General features: G+C 53.4%; 1 protein-coding gene across 5 annotated transcripts in view; it reads left to right on the top strand.

The window, feature by feature from the left end:
• The window catches only part of Zfyve28 (zinc finger FYVE-type containing 28), a 100,434-nt gene that overhangs the window by 1,154 nt on the left and 82,891 nt on the right, over positions 1 to 16,389 (top strand). Inside the window, exon 1 of one of the 5 annotated variants that reach the window (XM_063230370.1) lies at positions 14 to 3,821. The exons of 2 other annotated variants lie outside the window; for them this stretch is intronic. In XM_063230370.1, the coding sequence (XP_063086440.1) occupies positions 3,654 to 3,821 (168 nt within the window). In that variant the 5' untranslated portion in view covers positions 14 to 3,653. Of the gene's footprint in view, positions 1 to 13; positions 3,822 to 16,389 lie in introns of those variants that run through there. 2 more of the 5 variants (XM_063230368.1, XM_063230367.1) reach the window with 2 other exon arrangements.

A 16,389-nucleotide genomic window follows, 5' to 3' on the forward strand; every position in this document is an offset into this window, starting at 1 on the left:
TGCGTGGCTTGGGTGCGGTCAGCGCCACAACGGAGGGCGGGAGTGCTGCCAGCTCCCTGGACTGGGCGTCTGAGGCCCCGCGTCTCCAGCCGACTCAGGATGCGCGACCCCTTTTCACGCCTCTTGGACCACTCTTTTGCCAACCTCTCAGCTCCAGTCCCTCTCCCAATGGTCCTTCGGGTGGGATTCCTTAAATTTATGTCTCTGAGCGTGCTTACACTGGGCAGCCCCACTCCCGAGGTTTCGGAGCAAGTTCAGGGAACCAGAGGGATAAGGAAGTTCCTTTGGGGTCCCAGAGTGTTGGGTTGAGAGCTTGCAGTGCAGGCCACTTCTCATTCAGTTCATCCCCCGCCTCAGATTTCCAGCCTTGCAAGTCCCTGGCCACACCCTGAGTGCCCAGCCCTCTCCTTGCCGCCCTGTGGGTCTGCAGGACCACACGGCTGCACCTGCATTGATGTTTGTACAGGAAGGAGATTTTCATTTGTGACTTTTTGTCACCAGCTAAGGGAGGCCCTAGTCCAGTTGTGAAAAAGTCATTTGTGAGTGGGCAACAGCGTTATTTTCTCAGCAGCAAATGGCAGCGGACAGACAGGGGTGTTTGTGTAGGCAAGTGGCAATCTGCTGTCTTTGAGAATGCCTGTGTTGCTGGGCCTCCGGTGGCCCTTTGCATGGCCACTGTGGGAGAGGTGGTTTCCAGGGTCATCCTCCTTAGGCTGCCCCTCAGGAACAGAGCATAAACATGAGCTGTTCATCTGCAGCGGAATATTTTCAGAGTGGCCTTGCCCACTTTAGAAGACTTTAAAAGTGGGACACGTTGCCACCCTTGACGGTGTGCCCTAGCCTGAAGAATCCTGGCCCTATATTCCCTTTTAACAGCCCTTTCAGCCACACTCCAGTGGTTGACCACTAGAAGAGAGGTGTGAGAAGTCTCTCCTCGGGCTGTGTGGCTAGGCAGGAGAGGGAATAAATACGACTCCATCCAGACCCCTACTCTGCCCATGGTGGTCCCTCTGCGTGCTGTTTCGTGTTTGTCCCTGGCCCTTGGACCTGAGCCATATCTTGGTCTCAGATTCCAGCTTCTGGCCGCAGTCAGCCCTGCAAGCTGCTGCCCAGTGGCCAGTCTGCACCTCATGTTTGAGAGCTGTCTTTGTAGTTAAGTATCCTGATTGTTTGGAAGGTTGGACTGTGTTACCTCTCGCAATGCTGTTTCATTTTTCAGACCAAAATTCAGATTTTTGCCTTGGGTTAGAAGTTGGATTCTATGCATCTTCCTATCTTACTGAACATGTTTTTGTACAGTGAGCCAAGTCAGTTCTGGGAAGAATCCCGGCTGGAGGGTTGAAGTGTTAGATGCTAGAGGAGGGAGGAGGTACCCGGGTGGGGGAGATTGTTGCCCACAGTTAGAATTTCTCCCACTTTTGTATGTACAATGCAGACTGCATTTTTAATTTGATCCCTGCTATAAATCTGAACACTGACTTTCTTCTTTATTATTACAGTGTGGTTGAAAATATTCCCAAATAAAAATCATATTCATTGTTCCAGGAGTTCTAAAAAGTGATTTGAAATGCTTAAAATATTTTCATATGACACAGATTTTGATGTCTGAATCATTAATAACTTCTTAAGTTGGGCAAAAAGTACCTGATGAGTAATATGATAGTTTAACATTCAAATGGCACTGCAGAGTTCATTACCATTCATTTTCTTAAAATCACCCTTTTAGGCACTTATGTGCTTTTTCTTGGTAGAGAGGGTGCCAGCATTTTAAGTACCGTCCTGCCTGTGAGGGCTGAGAGGAGGGGTAGTGTGTAGGACTCTACACCTGTTCTGGCTCTGCAGGGTGTTCTGTCATTTTTGGGATAAAGCCTTCTCAAGGAAGACTGATGCTTTAGGCAGGCGAAACATTGCCAGGTGTGGGTGCTTACCTATAATCTCAGCTACTTGGGAGGCTGAGGCAGAAAGATGGCAGATTTGAGGCCAGTTTGAACAACTTCATGAGAACTTGTTTCAAAATAAAAAATAAGAAAAGCTAGGATTCTCAATGAAAGAGTTTCCCTGGGTTCAATCCCTAGTACTGAAAAGAAAAGGGTGAGATATTTTGGAATAGTTGGTGTTTTCATTTGAAAGTTACCAGTGCTTGTGTTCCTTTCATGGATATGACTTCCTGCTGGCTGATCTGGGTAACTGTCTCTGGTCACCAGGAGGAAAGAAGTCCTGGCAGGGGCACAGGGACCCCCAGGCCTGCGTCATGCTGGGAGTTTGTGCCCATCACTACAGATGACCATCCAGGGTGAATCTGTGTTTTCTGTCTTTGAGCAGGTGATCTGCTGGGGGTGATGCTGGCTGGCAGACAGGTATGGTTAATGTGGCTAATTACCATATCAGGACCCCCCAGAGCTCTTTCATGTGCACCCCAAACCACTTCTGGAATAGGAACTGTTGGCTGTGGTTCCCTCCTCTGTAGAGGAGCATTCCTTATAATCTTCTTCACTGAGTGATCTTTGGACCTTGCTGTCAATATTCTGGATTCAGGTAGAGATGAGATGGCTTCGCCATGAGAACCTGAGAGCCTAGGGGGTGTGTTTTCCAGGAGAGCCCTTGGAGTCTGGGTGCAGACTTGAGGCCCCAGTGGGACCCTGTGGGCGCCTGGAGCAGTTTCTCTTGTGCCATGGCCCTGAGCTAGCTCCCTCTACTGGCCCTAGCAGGCGCCTGGTAAAAGTAGAGTCAGGATCCTCAGCAGTGCTGAGTCAGGCAGCTGGGCTGGCCCCAGGCTGCCATCTCTGTGGCCCTCGGTCCTCTGTCCTCTGTTTGGGTTAGCGCTGTACTCTGGTCATGGGGGGGCCCTCAGTGGGCAGAGCCTTGGGTGGCTCTGCGGGGCAAGGCAAAGCCAGCACGGGGAGGGGACAACATCTGTGAGACTGTGTCATCACACAGTCAGAGTGGTGCTTACTGGAAGTGTGCAGCGTGGTTTCTGTGCAATGAGTGAGTCAGGGGCTGAGAGTGGGAAGCTTCAAGTAATTGATGTTTGAACTCAGCAGTGTCCAGTGGACAGTCGCCTGGGAGAGGGGACCCAGGGCTGGGCGCTCTGCCCTGGCTTTCTGGAAGGGGAGGTGGTTAGTGATTGCATGTAGCCTGCCAAGGAGAGAGGGCTGATCTCAGGATATCTTAGTGCAGGATGGAGCTCCCAGGCATTCCTGAAACTGCAGAGAAGCTGGCTATTGCCATGCAGATGGACATGCCTGGGGTCCTTCAGCGGGCCCCAGCATCCTTCTCATTTGAGCTGACAGCAATGAGCAGCCACAATTCATCAGGGCACCAAGGCAGTTGGCCGTGAGCAGGCCCAGTTCACAGAAGCCAAATGTGTGGAGTGCTGTGGATGCTAAGTCTCCCGTTTCGCTTGTCTTGAGCTCTGTTCCTCTGTGGCTTCTCTGAATATCTCCGGGGCCACAGAGAGGGCAGTGAGGACATGCACTGTCCTTCTCTGACTGCTGCCTCAGTTTCCCTGGTTATGAAATGGAGCTGTTGGGAGCAGAGGCTCACATGCTCAGCAAATGAGCACAGTCTGTGTTGCCTGGGCTCACAGCTGGGTAAGGCAATACGCACTGTACGGGGCTGGCTCATAGCCCCATGGGGTTCAGAGTCAGAGTTTAATGGTGCCAGGGCCACCATGGCTTACATCTGCAGCCACGAGGTCCCGTGGGAGTGAGAGGGTCTCTGGAGGTGTGTGCTGCCCTCATTCTTTCCTTTGTAGGTGGCCTGTTGAGCTCTTGCTGGCCAAGATTGGACCCTGCTACCTCGGAACATCCCAGTGGGCTCAGGTATGAGGGATAACAGATGAGAAAGGTGCTGCCCTGGCTCACAGCTCCTTTGTTGTTGGGGGCCGGGACAGAATTTTAGCCAGTGTGGGCAGGATCCACAGCCAGCGCCGACAGTCTGCTGATAAACTGCTCCTGGCCTGTGTGTGCCGGGTGCTCAGAGTGTGGCAGAGGACTCTAAGTCAAGGGCTGGAAGGGATTGGGTCCACCCTCTCCCCATCCATCAGCGCCAGCATGCAGTGAGGCTGCAGTGGGGTTAGACTTCTCCAGGTTAGGCACAGAGCGCTGGAGTAGTTGCTTTTAGCTTTTTATGAGCACATGTTTGCAGTACATGATGATCACATTCCTTGTGAGAAGCTGGTGCACAAGCACAACCCATCTCCATTCTTTGTGGCCCTTTCCTCTCCTCCACTCCCCTTCCTCTCTTCCCCGCTTAGCTTCCTTTCCTCCCCCTTCCTCCCCTCCCTTTTTCTTCTCCCTTCTACTCCTCTCCCCCTCCATGTCTTGGTCATCTTCTCTGTCTCCTTTTGGGTGATTATTAGCTTTGAGACCATCCCCATGCACTCTGCTCGCAGGTGAGCCCTTGAGAGGACAGGGTAGCTTGCTGGACGTGATGGCCAGAGAGGCAGAGCTGGGATTTGAGCTTGGGTCAGGTGGACCCCAGAGCTGCATTCTGTCTGCACGCTGTCCCTTGCGTGTCACACAAACTTCACTCCCTGGAGGTAGGAACTGTAGCTGGCCTTGGTTTTCACATGGATTCCTTTTGGTGAAACAATGACTTTCGTGCTCTTCATAGTTGAATTGCAGAGAAACCCAGATATTGATGGGCAGGGCAGTTTGAAGGAGAAAGACAACAATGAATAGTTTTTTCTGATATGAATAGATTGAGCAGGAGTAGAACAGGACATTTTCTTTTCTTTTCTTTTCTTTTTTGTCTTTTTTGTTTTTATCGATACCAGGGATCGAACTCACAACTGTCTGCTTGTAAGGCAGGCGCTTATGCCGCTGAGCTAAATCCCCAGCCCCAGAACAGGAGGACATTTTATATTATGGTAATTTATATAGGAGAGTTGGGTAAGATGAATGGAGTGGTTTTTCCTTCCCGTAGTAAGTGTGTGGAAGCCTTTTCATTTCTCACTGTTTCCTGCTGGGTGGTGGCAAGGGACCGCAGGGACACTTCGGGCAGGGCCCCCTTCATGCCTTGGTCCTCTGGGCTCCGCTCTCTGCCAGGTGCCCTACTCTTCCTTCAATGTGAGTTAGACCCTGGCTTCCCAGGAGGGGGTGTGTAGACCTGAGAGGGACAGTGTCCATAAGGATTTCAGCCTTGGAAAACATTTCCCATAATTTTAGGGGATTAGGGGCATAAAAAGTCCATAAACATAGTGTCAGCTCCATGAACGTCAGGCATGTACTAATCACATACCGATGATGAATAGCTAAAGGAGGGAACACCCCAAGTGCCGGTCAGCGACTGAGAGGACGAACAGAATATGTTGTACCCTGCAGTGGAATATTATTCAGCCTTAAAATGAGTGAAATTCCAGTAGATGCTCCAAGCTGGAGGCACCCTGCAAACATGTGCTGAGTCAAAGGAGGAGGACACAGGAGGCCAGAGCTTGAGGATTTCCACTGTGCACAAAGCGTCATTTTTTTCAGTATTGGGGGTGAACCCAAGGGTCCTCTACCCCTGAGGCTCACCCCTAGCCCTTTTAAAGTACTTTTTTTGGAGGTTAACAATGGTTAATATTGTTAATATATTGTACATTGTTATCTTTTGAGTGGTTTCTCCTCCGTTCTCATTCAGAGTCCGTTGTACATTTTGGATCCTATTTACTTTTTCAGTTTTTTACACTAGGGAGACAATACGGTGTTTACATAAGGTAATTTTAAAATTTGGAGACACATTCTCACTTGTTTGCTCAGCTGCTCAGGCTGGACTCCTGTCTCAGCCACTCAGAGTGCCAGGTTTGCAGGCATGCCCATGATCCTGGCATGGAGCACTTCTGAGATTAATAGGAAAGGAGAACGGTGACCATGGTTGTGCTTCTGTTTTAGCACTGGGCATTGAGCCCAGGGGTTGTGCACATCCCAGCCTTCTGTTATTTACAGAGAAGGTATTACTCAGTTGCTAAGATGCTCCAGCTGGACTTGAACTTTGATCTCCTGCTAGGGTTACAGATGTGTGCCACTGTGCCCAGCCATAGTCATGGTTACGGAGATGCTTGCTGTCTGGCCCCTCAGCTTCAGTGGAGGCTTTTTGGGGACTCCTGCCAGCACAGCTCTGAGACCCCCTCTGCTACTGAAGATGGATGTCACACAGCAAAGGGTCTCTTCTGTGGTACCCACTCAAGGGCAGACACCATCCATACTACTGTCCCATGGGGCAGCAAGGTCAAGGCAGGTGAAAAAGGGTGTTTCCTGGGGTGTCTCCAAAATGGTCCATGCATGAGGGCTAGGCTGTGTGTGGGGTTAGGCAAGAAGGTACCCAGGGCTGGGAGACAATATCGCCAGCTAGGGGTGGGTAGGAGGTGGAGACAGACCAGAAAGCCTTGCTGTCGACTGTGGCCCTTTGGAGATCTGGGTGCCTGATTACGGTATGAGGCTTACATTGTCCTACCACACCTCTGAAGTAGAGGGCACAGGAAAGCCTGCAACACACATGAACAGTTGCTCTCTAAAGGGCGAGAATCAGCCAGTAGGAGCAATGGGGGTAACAGGAAGCCGGGTGTAAAGGGACAAGACAGGTGACAATAGGCTGGGACCATCAGGGCACATGAGACCCCCCTGAGTGGGAGGCAGAGACCTCTAGAAATGCAAACAGTGGTCACTGAATTGAAAACAAAATCAACCCAAGGAGTTGAGTTGTCCAGCAGCTGCAAGGGACAGGAGACCGGAGAGGAACCTCAGGGAGGTAGAGCACATCCAAGGTGCTGAGAAAGGAGGAGGCTCAGGTGTGTATGGTGGAGTCTCAAGGGAGATATGGGAAGAAAGAAAGGGCTCCCTGTCCTATGCTGGGAAGTCCTCAGGTCGAGTGACTGGGTGCAGTGAGCAGCTGAGTACAGCAGGGATGAGAGCTACCTGTTACCATGGCAAAGGGCAGCGGTGTGGCACAGCCTTGGCCTATGGTGGGGGTGGAACAGAATGGCCAGTGCCTCACAGGCTGGCCCACAGGCTGCTGAACTGGGGCCCCAGTGCTGCGAAGCACAGTTTCTCTGATGATTAAAGGGAGCAAACTCAAAAGTAGTCCTGAGTGTAGCTGAGCTGCCATTCACAGGGGCGAGTGAAATAGAAGACAGTTTTAGATCAAGACAGAAAAATAACCACCCCCAAATCCTTGCCAAAGGAGCAAACAACTGGGAAAAGCACTCCAGAAGACAATCAAAGTTGCCGGAAGGTGTGGGAGGTGCGAAGCAGGCGCAGGCGTTGGGAGCATGTGAGCACATCCGGAGAGCAGCCACAGCTTGCTGCTTGGAGGGGGACCAAGGGCAAGGTGACGGGAATTCTGGAGAGATGCCCAGGAGGGCCAGTGCTGCCTGGAGGTCCTCCATGATGTAGGCTGAGGCTGACATCAGACCCCGAGTACAGTGTGTAAATTAACAGAAGGCAAACCTGCGTTGAGAGATACTGGCTAAGTAATTCCCAAGGGAAAGGGTGGAAAGAACCCAGGGGAGACACTGGTCTTGTGGGGCAGAGAGAACGGAGAGGGCAGCAAAGCAGAATCACAGTGAATGCAAAGTGACCATTAGCACTGCAGGAACAGTTGCTGACACGGCTGTCACAGTAATGCCGGGGAGCAGGCACACCTAGCCAAGGACAGGGACAGGGCTTAAGAACTCAGCTGTGCACCCATGGCAGAAGATGCTCTTCAGGTGGCTCCTGCAGTGGCCAGGATAGGAGTAGGGCTGGGAGGTGGCGCCATGCATTTCCCCAAAGCCAGGGCACACGTCTGTCAGGAGGCAGCTGCCATGCAGTGTGGGGGGTGGGGGGGGGTGAGGCTTCTCTTGTGTTTCCCACATGCAGGCCCTCAGTCTCCTGGCTGCTCAGGAAGGGGACAGGAGGGACACACAGGCCTCACGACCCCCAGGCCTTGGGTGGCCCTCCTGTGGTGGCCTATAGCTCGACAAGTTGGCCCTGCCTGTCTGCCTCTACTGGATAGGCTGTCATTGAGGCTGTCCTCAGAGGTCCCTGGAGGGACGTGGTTCGGGATGTCTGTGAGAAGCACTCAGAGCACTGCCTTTGGTAATGGGTGACCTGGGGTCCATCTCCTGCACCTGATGGGGTGCTTCTTCCTGGCGTTCTCTGTCTCCCACGTTGGCTGGGGACTTCTTCAAGGAGAAGACAGTGCTCGGGAGAGCTTAGGAAGCACTTGCTGGACCTAGTGTAAGCTAAGGGCGAATTCCAAAACTTTCACTTCTTTCTTCCCCACGCCTGAGGTTGTGCTGTGGGGCTGCTGCATGATGGGCAGGAGGTGGTCACACTTGGATCTCACTGGCCACGCTGCACCCAACAGGATTCTGGAGGACTTTGTAGACCTGGGACATCTTTATTCTTTTGTGGTCTTGATCATTTCGGGCCTGTACTTCAGCTTCAGGCAGTGAGCTGGGGCCGCTGACCTGCCTTGGACTTGAGCGCTGACTGGGAGCAGCAGCCTTTGAGAGGGTGGAGCTGAGACTCCTTGAGACTTAGGTGTGGTGACCCCCAGAACCAACCCCGGATGCCCAGGAGAGCTTGGTCTCCACTCTGTGAAGGTTGCTGCCTTGTCTTCGGGGTTATTATTGTCTACGCTCCGGGGCATCGGGTGCCAAATACTGCAGCTCCTTCTGCTCTTGCAGCTGGGCCCTGGCCTGGGAGGAGCAGCTTTACCTTGAAAGTGGCTGGGGATCTGATGAGCTTGGCAACCTGGGATGGAGCATGGGAGCTGGCAGTGCCCCGGAAGGACTGGCCCTGCTTTTGCACCCTGCCTTGCTTGTGCTTCTGCTGCGTCACTGGTTGGGCACATATCCTGGCCAGAAGGTGTGCTGTGGGTGGTTTTCCTGGCCACGAGTACTGCAAGACAATCTTGTCGCTCTGAGAGTCCCTGAGAACCTGTGTCTGAGCCGTCCCTGTGTGGCCCCAGGGATAGGCTCAGTTGGGATCCTGTGGCCTCTGGGGGCCTTGCCCTTGGTACCCTGGGAGGACTCAGGACAGGGGCAGGTGGTTTCAGGTAAAGTGGGGCTGCTACACTGTGTGCCCCTCAGCCTGGGGGGGGGGGCCCTGGACAGCTTGTGTCATAGAGGAGTGGCTGGGAATCTGGGCCAAGTCACAGGCACCAGAGACCTCAGGAACTGCAAGGGTGGAGATGGCCTGGCCCCTGTGGCAGTGTTCCCCATACTGGATGCTTCAGGCCCCTGCTGTCCACTTCCTGAAACCTCACCTTGCCTGTGGCAGGCAGACTCTGCTGTGGGGGATCCTGTTTCTGGGGGTGACTGGGACACCCTGGGTGGCTCCCTGAAGGATGGCCCAGCCTGACCCCTGTGTTGTTTTTGCTCCACGAGAGGTGGTGAGTGCAGACGCCAGCATGTGTGGTGGGAGCCATCAGTCGTTTGGACTTTCAAGGTCCCTTCTAGTCACTTTTGCCCACAGTGCCACTGTCCACCCCTTCTGTCTCTGCTGTGTCCCTTCTGTACAGTTGTCTTTCTGGCCAGCCATGCAGACTGGTCATCAACTAGTGACTGGGGGCTTCTCACTCCTGACCTGCTCTGTCTTGAGGAGTTTGTGTGCTGGTTGGTAAGGAGTGGTGACCCTGGCCACTTGTCCCAGGGGTAAGCTCTCACTGGCCGTCAAGTGTTTTGTGACCATGGCCAGGCAGAGGTGTGAGCTGGGACTGTGTGGGATGATGAGGGTCATGTCCAGTGGCAGTGGGGACAGCACCCAGAGTGGCTGGCAGAAGACAGACCCTGACCCTGGGATTGCCAGAGCAGCTGGCCTGAGGGGCCAGCACTGCTGCCATTGTAAAGTGCTGCCTCCAGGAGGTGTGAGCAGGCACATGGAAGTGTCGCAGTTCTCTTCCATGGAGGTGGCACAGAGAGAGTAATGCCAGCCACCTGTCATTCCACAATCCTTGCTACACACTACGGTAATTCTTTATTTGTTCAACAAACATAGCCTGGGTAGTAGTGCTGTATGGCAGGCGTCAAGCATGGGAGACAGCAGTGGCCCATCTCATGGGGACCTTCTCACAGCCTGGGAGGGGTTGGGATCTGGGTGGAAAGCGAGTGACAGGGTGGCTGGCCAGGTGTGATGGGAATTCGAGAGACCTGGAACCTATGTGCTGGGCCCTCCCCAGTAGCTCCCACAGGTGGACCCAACTGTATCCCAGATTTCCCGGGTTTTAGTGACATCATTTTTTCAAGAAACTGCCTCTGGGGCTGGGCTGGGACTCGGCTGGGGTTTGGAGCCAAGCAGTCCCTTAGAACACAGGAGGCCCAGGCTCCACCTCAGTGCAGTAAGCCAGCAAACAGGCAGTGAGCAGGCAGACACCGAGGAACCCTCAGACAGCTTTACCAAGACACCTGCACCTCATCCGTAAGCCAGTAATGCTACAGGGAGTTACACGTGGGACATGCTTGGCTCCAGTTAAAAATCAGTTACAGAAAGCCCTGGATGACAGCCTTGGTGGGAATGGCAAGGCCCCTGCCCTTGGTCTGTGGTGGCTGCATTGGCCTGATGTGTGACCTGCATGTGCCTGCAATTGTGCAAGATTTTATCAGTGAGGGAAATAGGGTTAGGGGCACCCTGGGTCCTGCTGTGTTCTTTTGGGTAAGTGCAGGTGAATCTGCATTCACCTGAGCATTTGATAAAGGTTAGGTAACCAGGTATGGTGGTGCACACCTGTAATCCCAGCATTCAGGAGACTAAGGCAGGAGGATTGCTGTGAGTTTGAAGCCATCCTGGATTGCATAGCAAGATCCTGTCTCAAAAAAACAAAAATTAATGTTAGGTGGGAGTGGGTCTACCCTTGTAATCCCAACTATTCAAGGGACTGAGGTAAGAGGATTGCAAGTTCAAGGCCAGTCTTGGTGACTTAGTGAGACATTATCTCAAAATAAAATTTAAAAAGGGGATGGAGGTGTAGTTCGGTGGTAGAGTGCTGGTGTAGCACATGTCAGGCCCCTGGTTCAGTGCCTCCAACTGCAAACAAAATAAAACAAAAAATAACCTTTGTTTATTTTTAAGACAGTGTCAGAATGGGGTTGAATTCACTAGTGCAGGCTGGCCTCCAATTGGAGGCAATTCTCCTGCCTCGGCCTCCCAAGTGCTGGAATTACAGGTGTGTGTCACCATATCTGGCAAAAACTAACCTTTAAACAACTTTGCTGAGGGATCGTTGGTGTGTAATAAAGTGCATATGTTTGAAGTAGACCCCTCGTGGTGAACATGGTTCTAGGTTGCTGTGTGTCTTAGGCCCTCATAGTTACTGCCACATTCCCTCTCTCCCTGTCCCTGTCCTACCTCAAGACCAATGCTGACCCTTGAGCTGTGACACCTTCTGCAGAGAAGGGAAAGGCTTGTGACCGGGAGATTGCGAGGGCCCTGCCAGGCCAAGAGCTAGGGAGCAGCACTGACTTTTCTGGGAAGTTCTGTGTGCAGCAGGACACAGTGAAGGAGTGTGCCAGGGATCTGCCGTGTCCCTCAGGTTCCTAGGCGGCTGCTCTCCCCTGGTAGACTGCAGTGTGAAAGGGGGCAGCCCCACTGTGACAGGGTGGTGTCCCTGTGAGAAGAGGCACCAGGGCAGGAGGGCACGAGAGGGCACCCAGTGGCCAATACTGGACACTGGTGCCAGTGCTGAGGGGAACGAGCCTCTGTGTTTAAGCCGCCAGCCTTGGTGATGTCGATGTCACCATCTTTTTGGGATTCTGCTCCTGCAGGAGGGTCCCCCAGCTGTGGGAGGGAGGTGGCGGAGTCCAGGCTTGGTGGGCACTCCTCCCCTGCATTCTACCCGGGAGCCCCGACTCATAGCATTAGCATGGGCATTTTCACACAGCGGTGGGAGAGCCAGGACCCCAGGTGCCACCCAGCATAGGGCCGGCCCCGTGCCCCTGCTCCCAGCAAGTCTCTGAAGCCCAGAGCTGTGCAGGAGATCAAGACCTGAGCTCACAGGACAGGTGGTCATGTGGCTGAGGGGTCGCGTGCCTCACACCACTTGCATTCAGGGCTCTCGCCCTGGTGCCCGTGGATGGATAGTGGTGACTGTGCTGCAGTGCAGCTCCTTCCCATGCACACCAGGCCATGTCCCCTGCCCATGCCCCCTGTGTGTTCCTGCACTTGCCTTCCTGGTCTTCCTGGTGGTGGCCGTGGAGGTGAGACCCGCCGTACCCGTCCTGCCTCTAAGCAGTGACCTAGTCAGCCCTCCTTGCCTGAGCGCTCTGGCTCTGAGCTCCAAAGCTGTGGGCAGCAGGGGGTCCCACACCTGGTGTACTTCTCTTCACACACTGCCCTGACCCCATGATGGCGGTCATGCTGCCTGTCACCCATTGCCTTCGTGTCTGGGATCCCTCTCCCTCCTGTCTCACTGCTGTTTGTCCTGCATGTCTAGTGTCCTCCCTTGCATCCCACGTGTGTCTGTGTCTTGTGCTGGGGCCTGACCTCCCTCATGCTGTGGGGAGCCTGGCCTGGCACTGGGCACTTTGGCATGCTGCCTGCTCTGTGGAGGGACATCCAACCATCTTCCTGCCCATCCTTCCTATTCTTCTCCATCTCCGTGGGAATCAGCCGCACTCTCCGGCCCCTTGATATGCGCATACTAGCAGGGCACTCCGAGGGCACAGCCTTCTCAGGTCCCCAGAGCACCCCACACTCACCTTGGCTTTGTCCCCTGCGATGGGAACGGAAGTGGATGAACACGTATGATGTGGAGTATTGCTCAGCTCTGAGAAGGAAGATTTAGACTTGTGGTACTGCGTAGAAGACATTGCACCAAGTGGGATAAACCAGTCTCAAAAGGACAAAAGCCATAGTCTCACCGTCTGCGAAGTCCTAGAGCCATCTCATCAGTGGAAACGGTGTGGCTGTGGCCTGCTGGGAGGGAGCTGGGAGCTAGAGTTGCACAGGGTCGGAGCTCCAGTTTGGTGGCACAGACATCCAGAGATGGATAGTGGTGACTGTGCTGCACTGCAGCAGTGCTCACCACAGCACAGCATGTGTCTGGGGACAGGAAGGTCATGGGCTGCTCCATGTGCTACTGCAGCACAGCAAAGTCCATTGTGGGGGCATCCTAGGATGTGGCCCACCAATAACCCCTAGTTCTGGGACCTCTGCTGTGTCACCTGCTTGCCACACTTGTGTCCAGCATGGGCTGTGTGAGGTTGGCTGTGCAGAGCAGAGGCCAAGGCGCACACCATCACCATTCCAGGCAGCCTGCACAGCCCCTGGGGCTTTCCTCAGACAAGGCGGTGCAGAAGAACGGAGAGAGACAGCGCCTTATACAGGTCACTGGCTCTTCCAAAGTGAGCCTCATGGGTAAGTAGTCCTCCTGAGTCATTAGGCTTTCTGTGTGGTTTCCTGATGAGTCTAGAATAAAGAGCATACTGAACCTGAATTGTAGTTTCCTCCCAAGTGCTGAGTGTATTTCACTCTATGTCAGTAATGGGGGGGTTCAGGTGGGAATGGTAGAAGTGAGGTGCAGTGAGGGTTAGATATGAGGGGACTGGGAGGTTCCAAACTCTTCTCTCTCTCTCTCTCTCTCTCTCTCTCTCTCTCTCTCTCTCTCTCCTCTCTCCTCTCTCCTCTCTCCTCTGTCTCTCTCTTCTCTTTTCTCTCTCTCTCTCTCACTCACTGAAGATTGAATCCAGGGCCTTCAGACTGAGCTACATCCCTAGCTCTTTATTTTATTTTAAAATTTTGCATAAAGTCTTGCTAAGTTGCCCAGGCTAGGGTCAAACTTGTGATTCTCCTGCCTCAGCTTCCCACAGTGCTGGGATTATAGGTATGCCACCACACCTAGCTTTCATTCCATTACTTGGAGAGCAGAGGCTTCTGACCCAGGGGGTTTGCTGGCCCTGCCCTTGCCAAGGAGCATGGTATTGCCTTGACTGGTCACCTGAAGGCATGGGCCTTCCCTCTGAGGTAGGATCTGAGCTGGCTGGGAGCAGAGGAACATGCCTGCCTCTCAGCACCACAGTGGAGGTTGCTGCCGGGTGCCTCCGCCTCTGGCCCTGATCCTGCAGTGGAAGTGTGTGCACCTGCAGTCAGCATCCATGCAGGCTTGTGGTGGCAACAGCTCATGCACTGCAGACCCCACGTGACTAGCCATACCATCCCAGCTAGGCTGGGTTCTGCCTGGAGCATTTGCCTGTGCCAATGGTTTAGGGCTTACTGTGCTTTAGAGCTGGAGCTGTCGGAACCTGCGGCTCGTGATCAGCATCTGTGTGGAGACCAGGTAACCCCGGGGGCTGGGGGCTATAGATTAGCCCACAGCGAGTTCCACCCAGCCCTTCCCTGGCCAAGAGAACTGGGTCCAGGCCTGCAGAACATGCAGGTCACAGATGCGGCTTCTGGGCACGAACAGGTGACCCAGCAGTGTCACCTGCAGCAGGCATAGCAATGGCCCTGTGACATCCACATCGTAAGCCCCAGAGCAAGTTTGTGCATTCTGCTGTGCAGCAAAGTGGAGGGAAGGCTGGGGCTGGCATGGCAGCTGCTGATTGCCTGCCTTAAAATGGTGAGGTTTTTGATCCAGCTCTTCCCCATGTATGTGTCTTCCTGGGAGTTAAGTGTTTGCACTCCATGGAGCACTACTCTGCCATGAAGAAGCATACACTTGAGTCATTTGTGGGAAAATAGATGAACCTGGAAACTGCAGTGTTAAGTGAAATGAATCAGCCACATGAGCTTAAGTACTGCATGGTTTCTGCTCCATGAGAAACGCAAGATGAAAAAGCAAGGTAAAAGAGAGTAGGAAAAAGGAGATGGATCTTTTGTAAAGGGGAAGGGGGCTGAGAGAGGGAAGAAGTGGGGAGAGGAAATAAAAAAAAGAATGAAGATGTGTTGTGCATGTGCGGTCATCATGTACTGCAAATGTGGACTCATAAAAACCCCTGAAAACCATGAGGAGGTTTCCCGGACACCTGGGAAAAGTCCCACAAGAGTGGGCCCAGAGGAGGCTGCGGCAGAGGGAGCTGGCAGAGGGAGAGGCAGAGCTGCTGCCGCCTCGGGAGAAGGCTGGAGGTCGGAGCGGTGCCTCTGGAAGCTGGAGAAGCGGGGACCAGTGTGACTCCGCAATGGGACCCTGTCTGTTGATGGCAGACGGGTGATGTCGACTGCTGTCGTTTCCAGCAACTGAGTCTGCAGCGATGGTAGAGCAGCTGCGGGAACCAACATTGGGCACAGGTGATGAGTGACTGCATGAAAGTATCTTTAAAGTGCTGCTCATGACGGGAAGACCCAGAATACCCAGTATCCTGGGGGGTGTGGCTGATGGGCTGTGGGTCCACACCGGGCCTGTCTTGTGACAAGTCGTTCGGAGAAGGGTAGTGGTGTGGCAAGTGGAGAACGTGTCTCAAAATGGCACATTCACACGACACCCTTTTTATAGCAATAAAAACAAGCAAAAATAGTGCTCGCTTCAGCAAAATGCATACTGAAACAAGCAAAAATACATAGAGGGCAACATCAGGGGACAACCACACCATGCAGGGCGGATGAGAGTGGACTGAGGTGAAGGCTGCTGTGGGAGGTGGGGCAGCTCTCTGGGCCGTGCAGGGTCAGGAGTAACTTCGGCTGGCATCGTTGCATCCCCAGGCCAGGAGTTTTCCATAGCCGGGCACATGAAGCAGAAGCTTTTAGGGAGCTTAGCTGAGCTGCCATTAGCATTTGAAGCAAACAAGGAAAACGTGACCCCTGCCAGCTGCTGGGGAGCTCCTGAACGCCAGGCTCTACAGATGGGAGTGATGTGCTGGGAAGGGCCATGCCTGCGGCCCTCTGAAGGAGATGAATTTTGAGAACTTGCTTCTTTCCCAGACAGGGGCAGAAGATCTGATTTGCTTGCACCTGGACAGGGGCAAACACTTCCTCCCCGAGTGTGGGGCCGACTCTGCATGCACACTGTACCTGCAGTTTCAGGAATTCCTTCCAGCCCCAGCGTGTGTGCGAGATTCTTAGTGAACTCAGGAGGCCACAGATGAGCTTCTCAAGAGGCATCAGTTTACATACTGGATCTGGGATGAGATGTGATGTGGGGCTGACGAAAGCGTTAGGGAAACCTGCTGTCTCCTTTGGTAGCTTTTTCTTTGAGTGATGTGAAGAATAAAAGAAAAGGAAAGGGGAGCTTGCCTCCCTGGTAAGTGGCGGTGGTGTGGCAGACTGTGGCCCTTCCAGGGGGGAGAACCACCAATGTCTTCTGAGACCAACGCCATGTTGGAACTTAGGACGATGGAAAACCAAGCAACCGGCCTGCCTCCCTGCCAAGCAATAGTGAGCCTACTGCCGCATAGCCTAGAGTCAAACATCCCACTTCTCTCACCCTCCTTCCCCTGTCCCCCTGTTAGCAAATGTGAACCAGAAATCTGAGCATCTCTTGGGAGGTTGACCATAA

Source organism: Cavia porcellus, unplaced genomic scaffold (assembly GCF_034190915.1).
Source record: "Cavia porcellus strain 051 isolate PalLab524CR breed Dunkin Hartley unplaced genomic scaffold, mCavPor4.1 scaffold_18, whole genome shotgun sequence".
Classification (NCBI taxonomy): domain Eukaryota; kingdom Metazoa; phylum Chordata; class Mammalia; order Rodentia; family Caviidae; genus Cavia; species Cavia porcellus.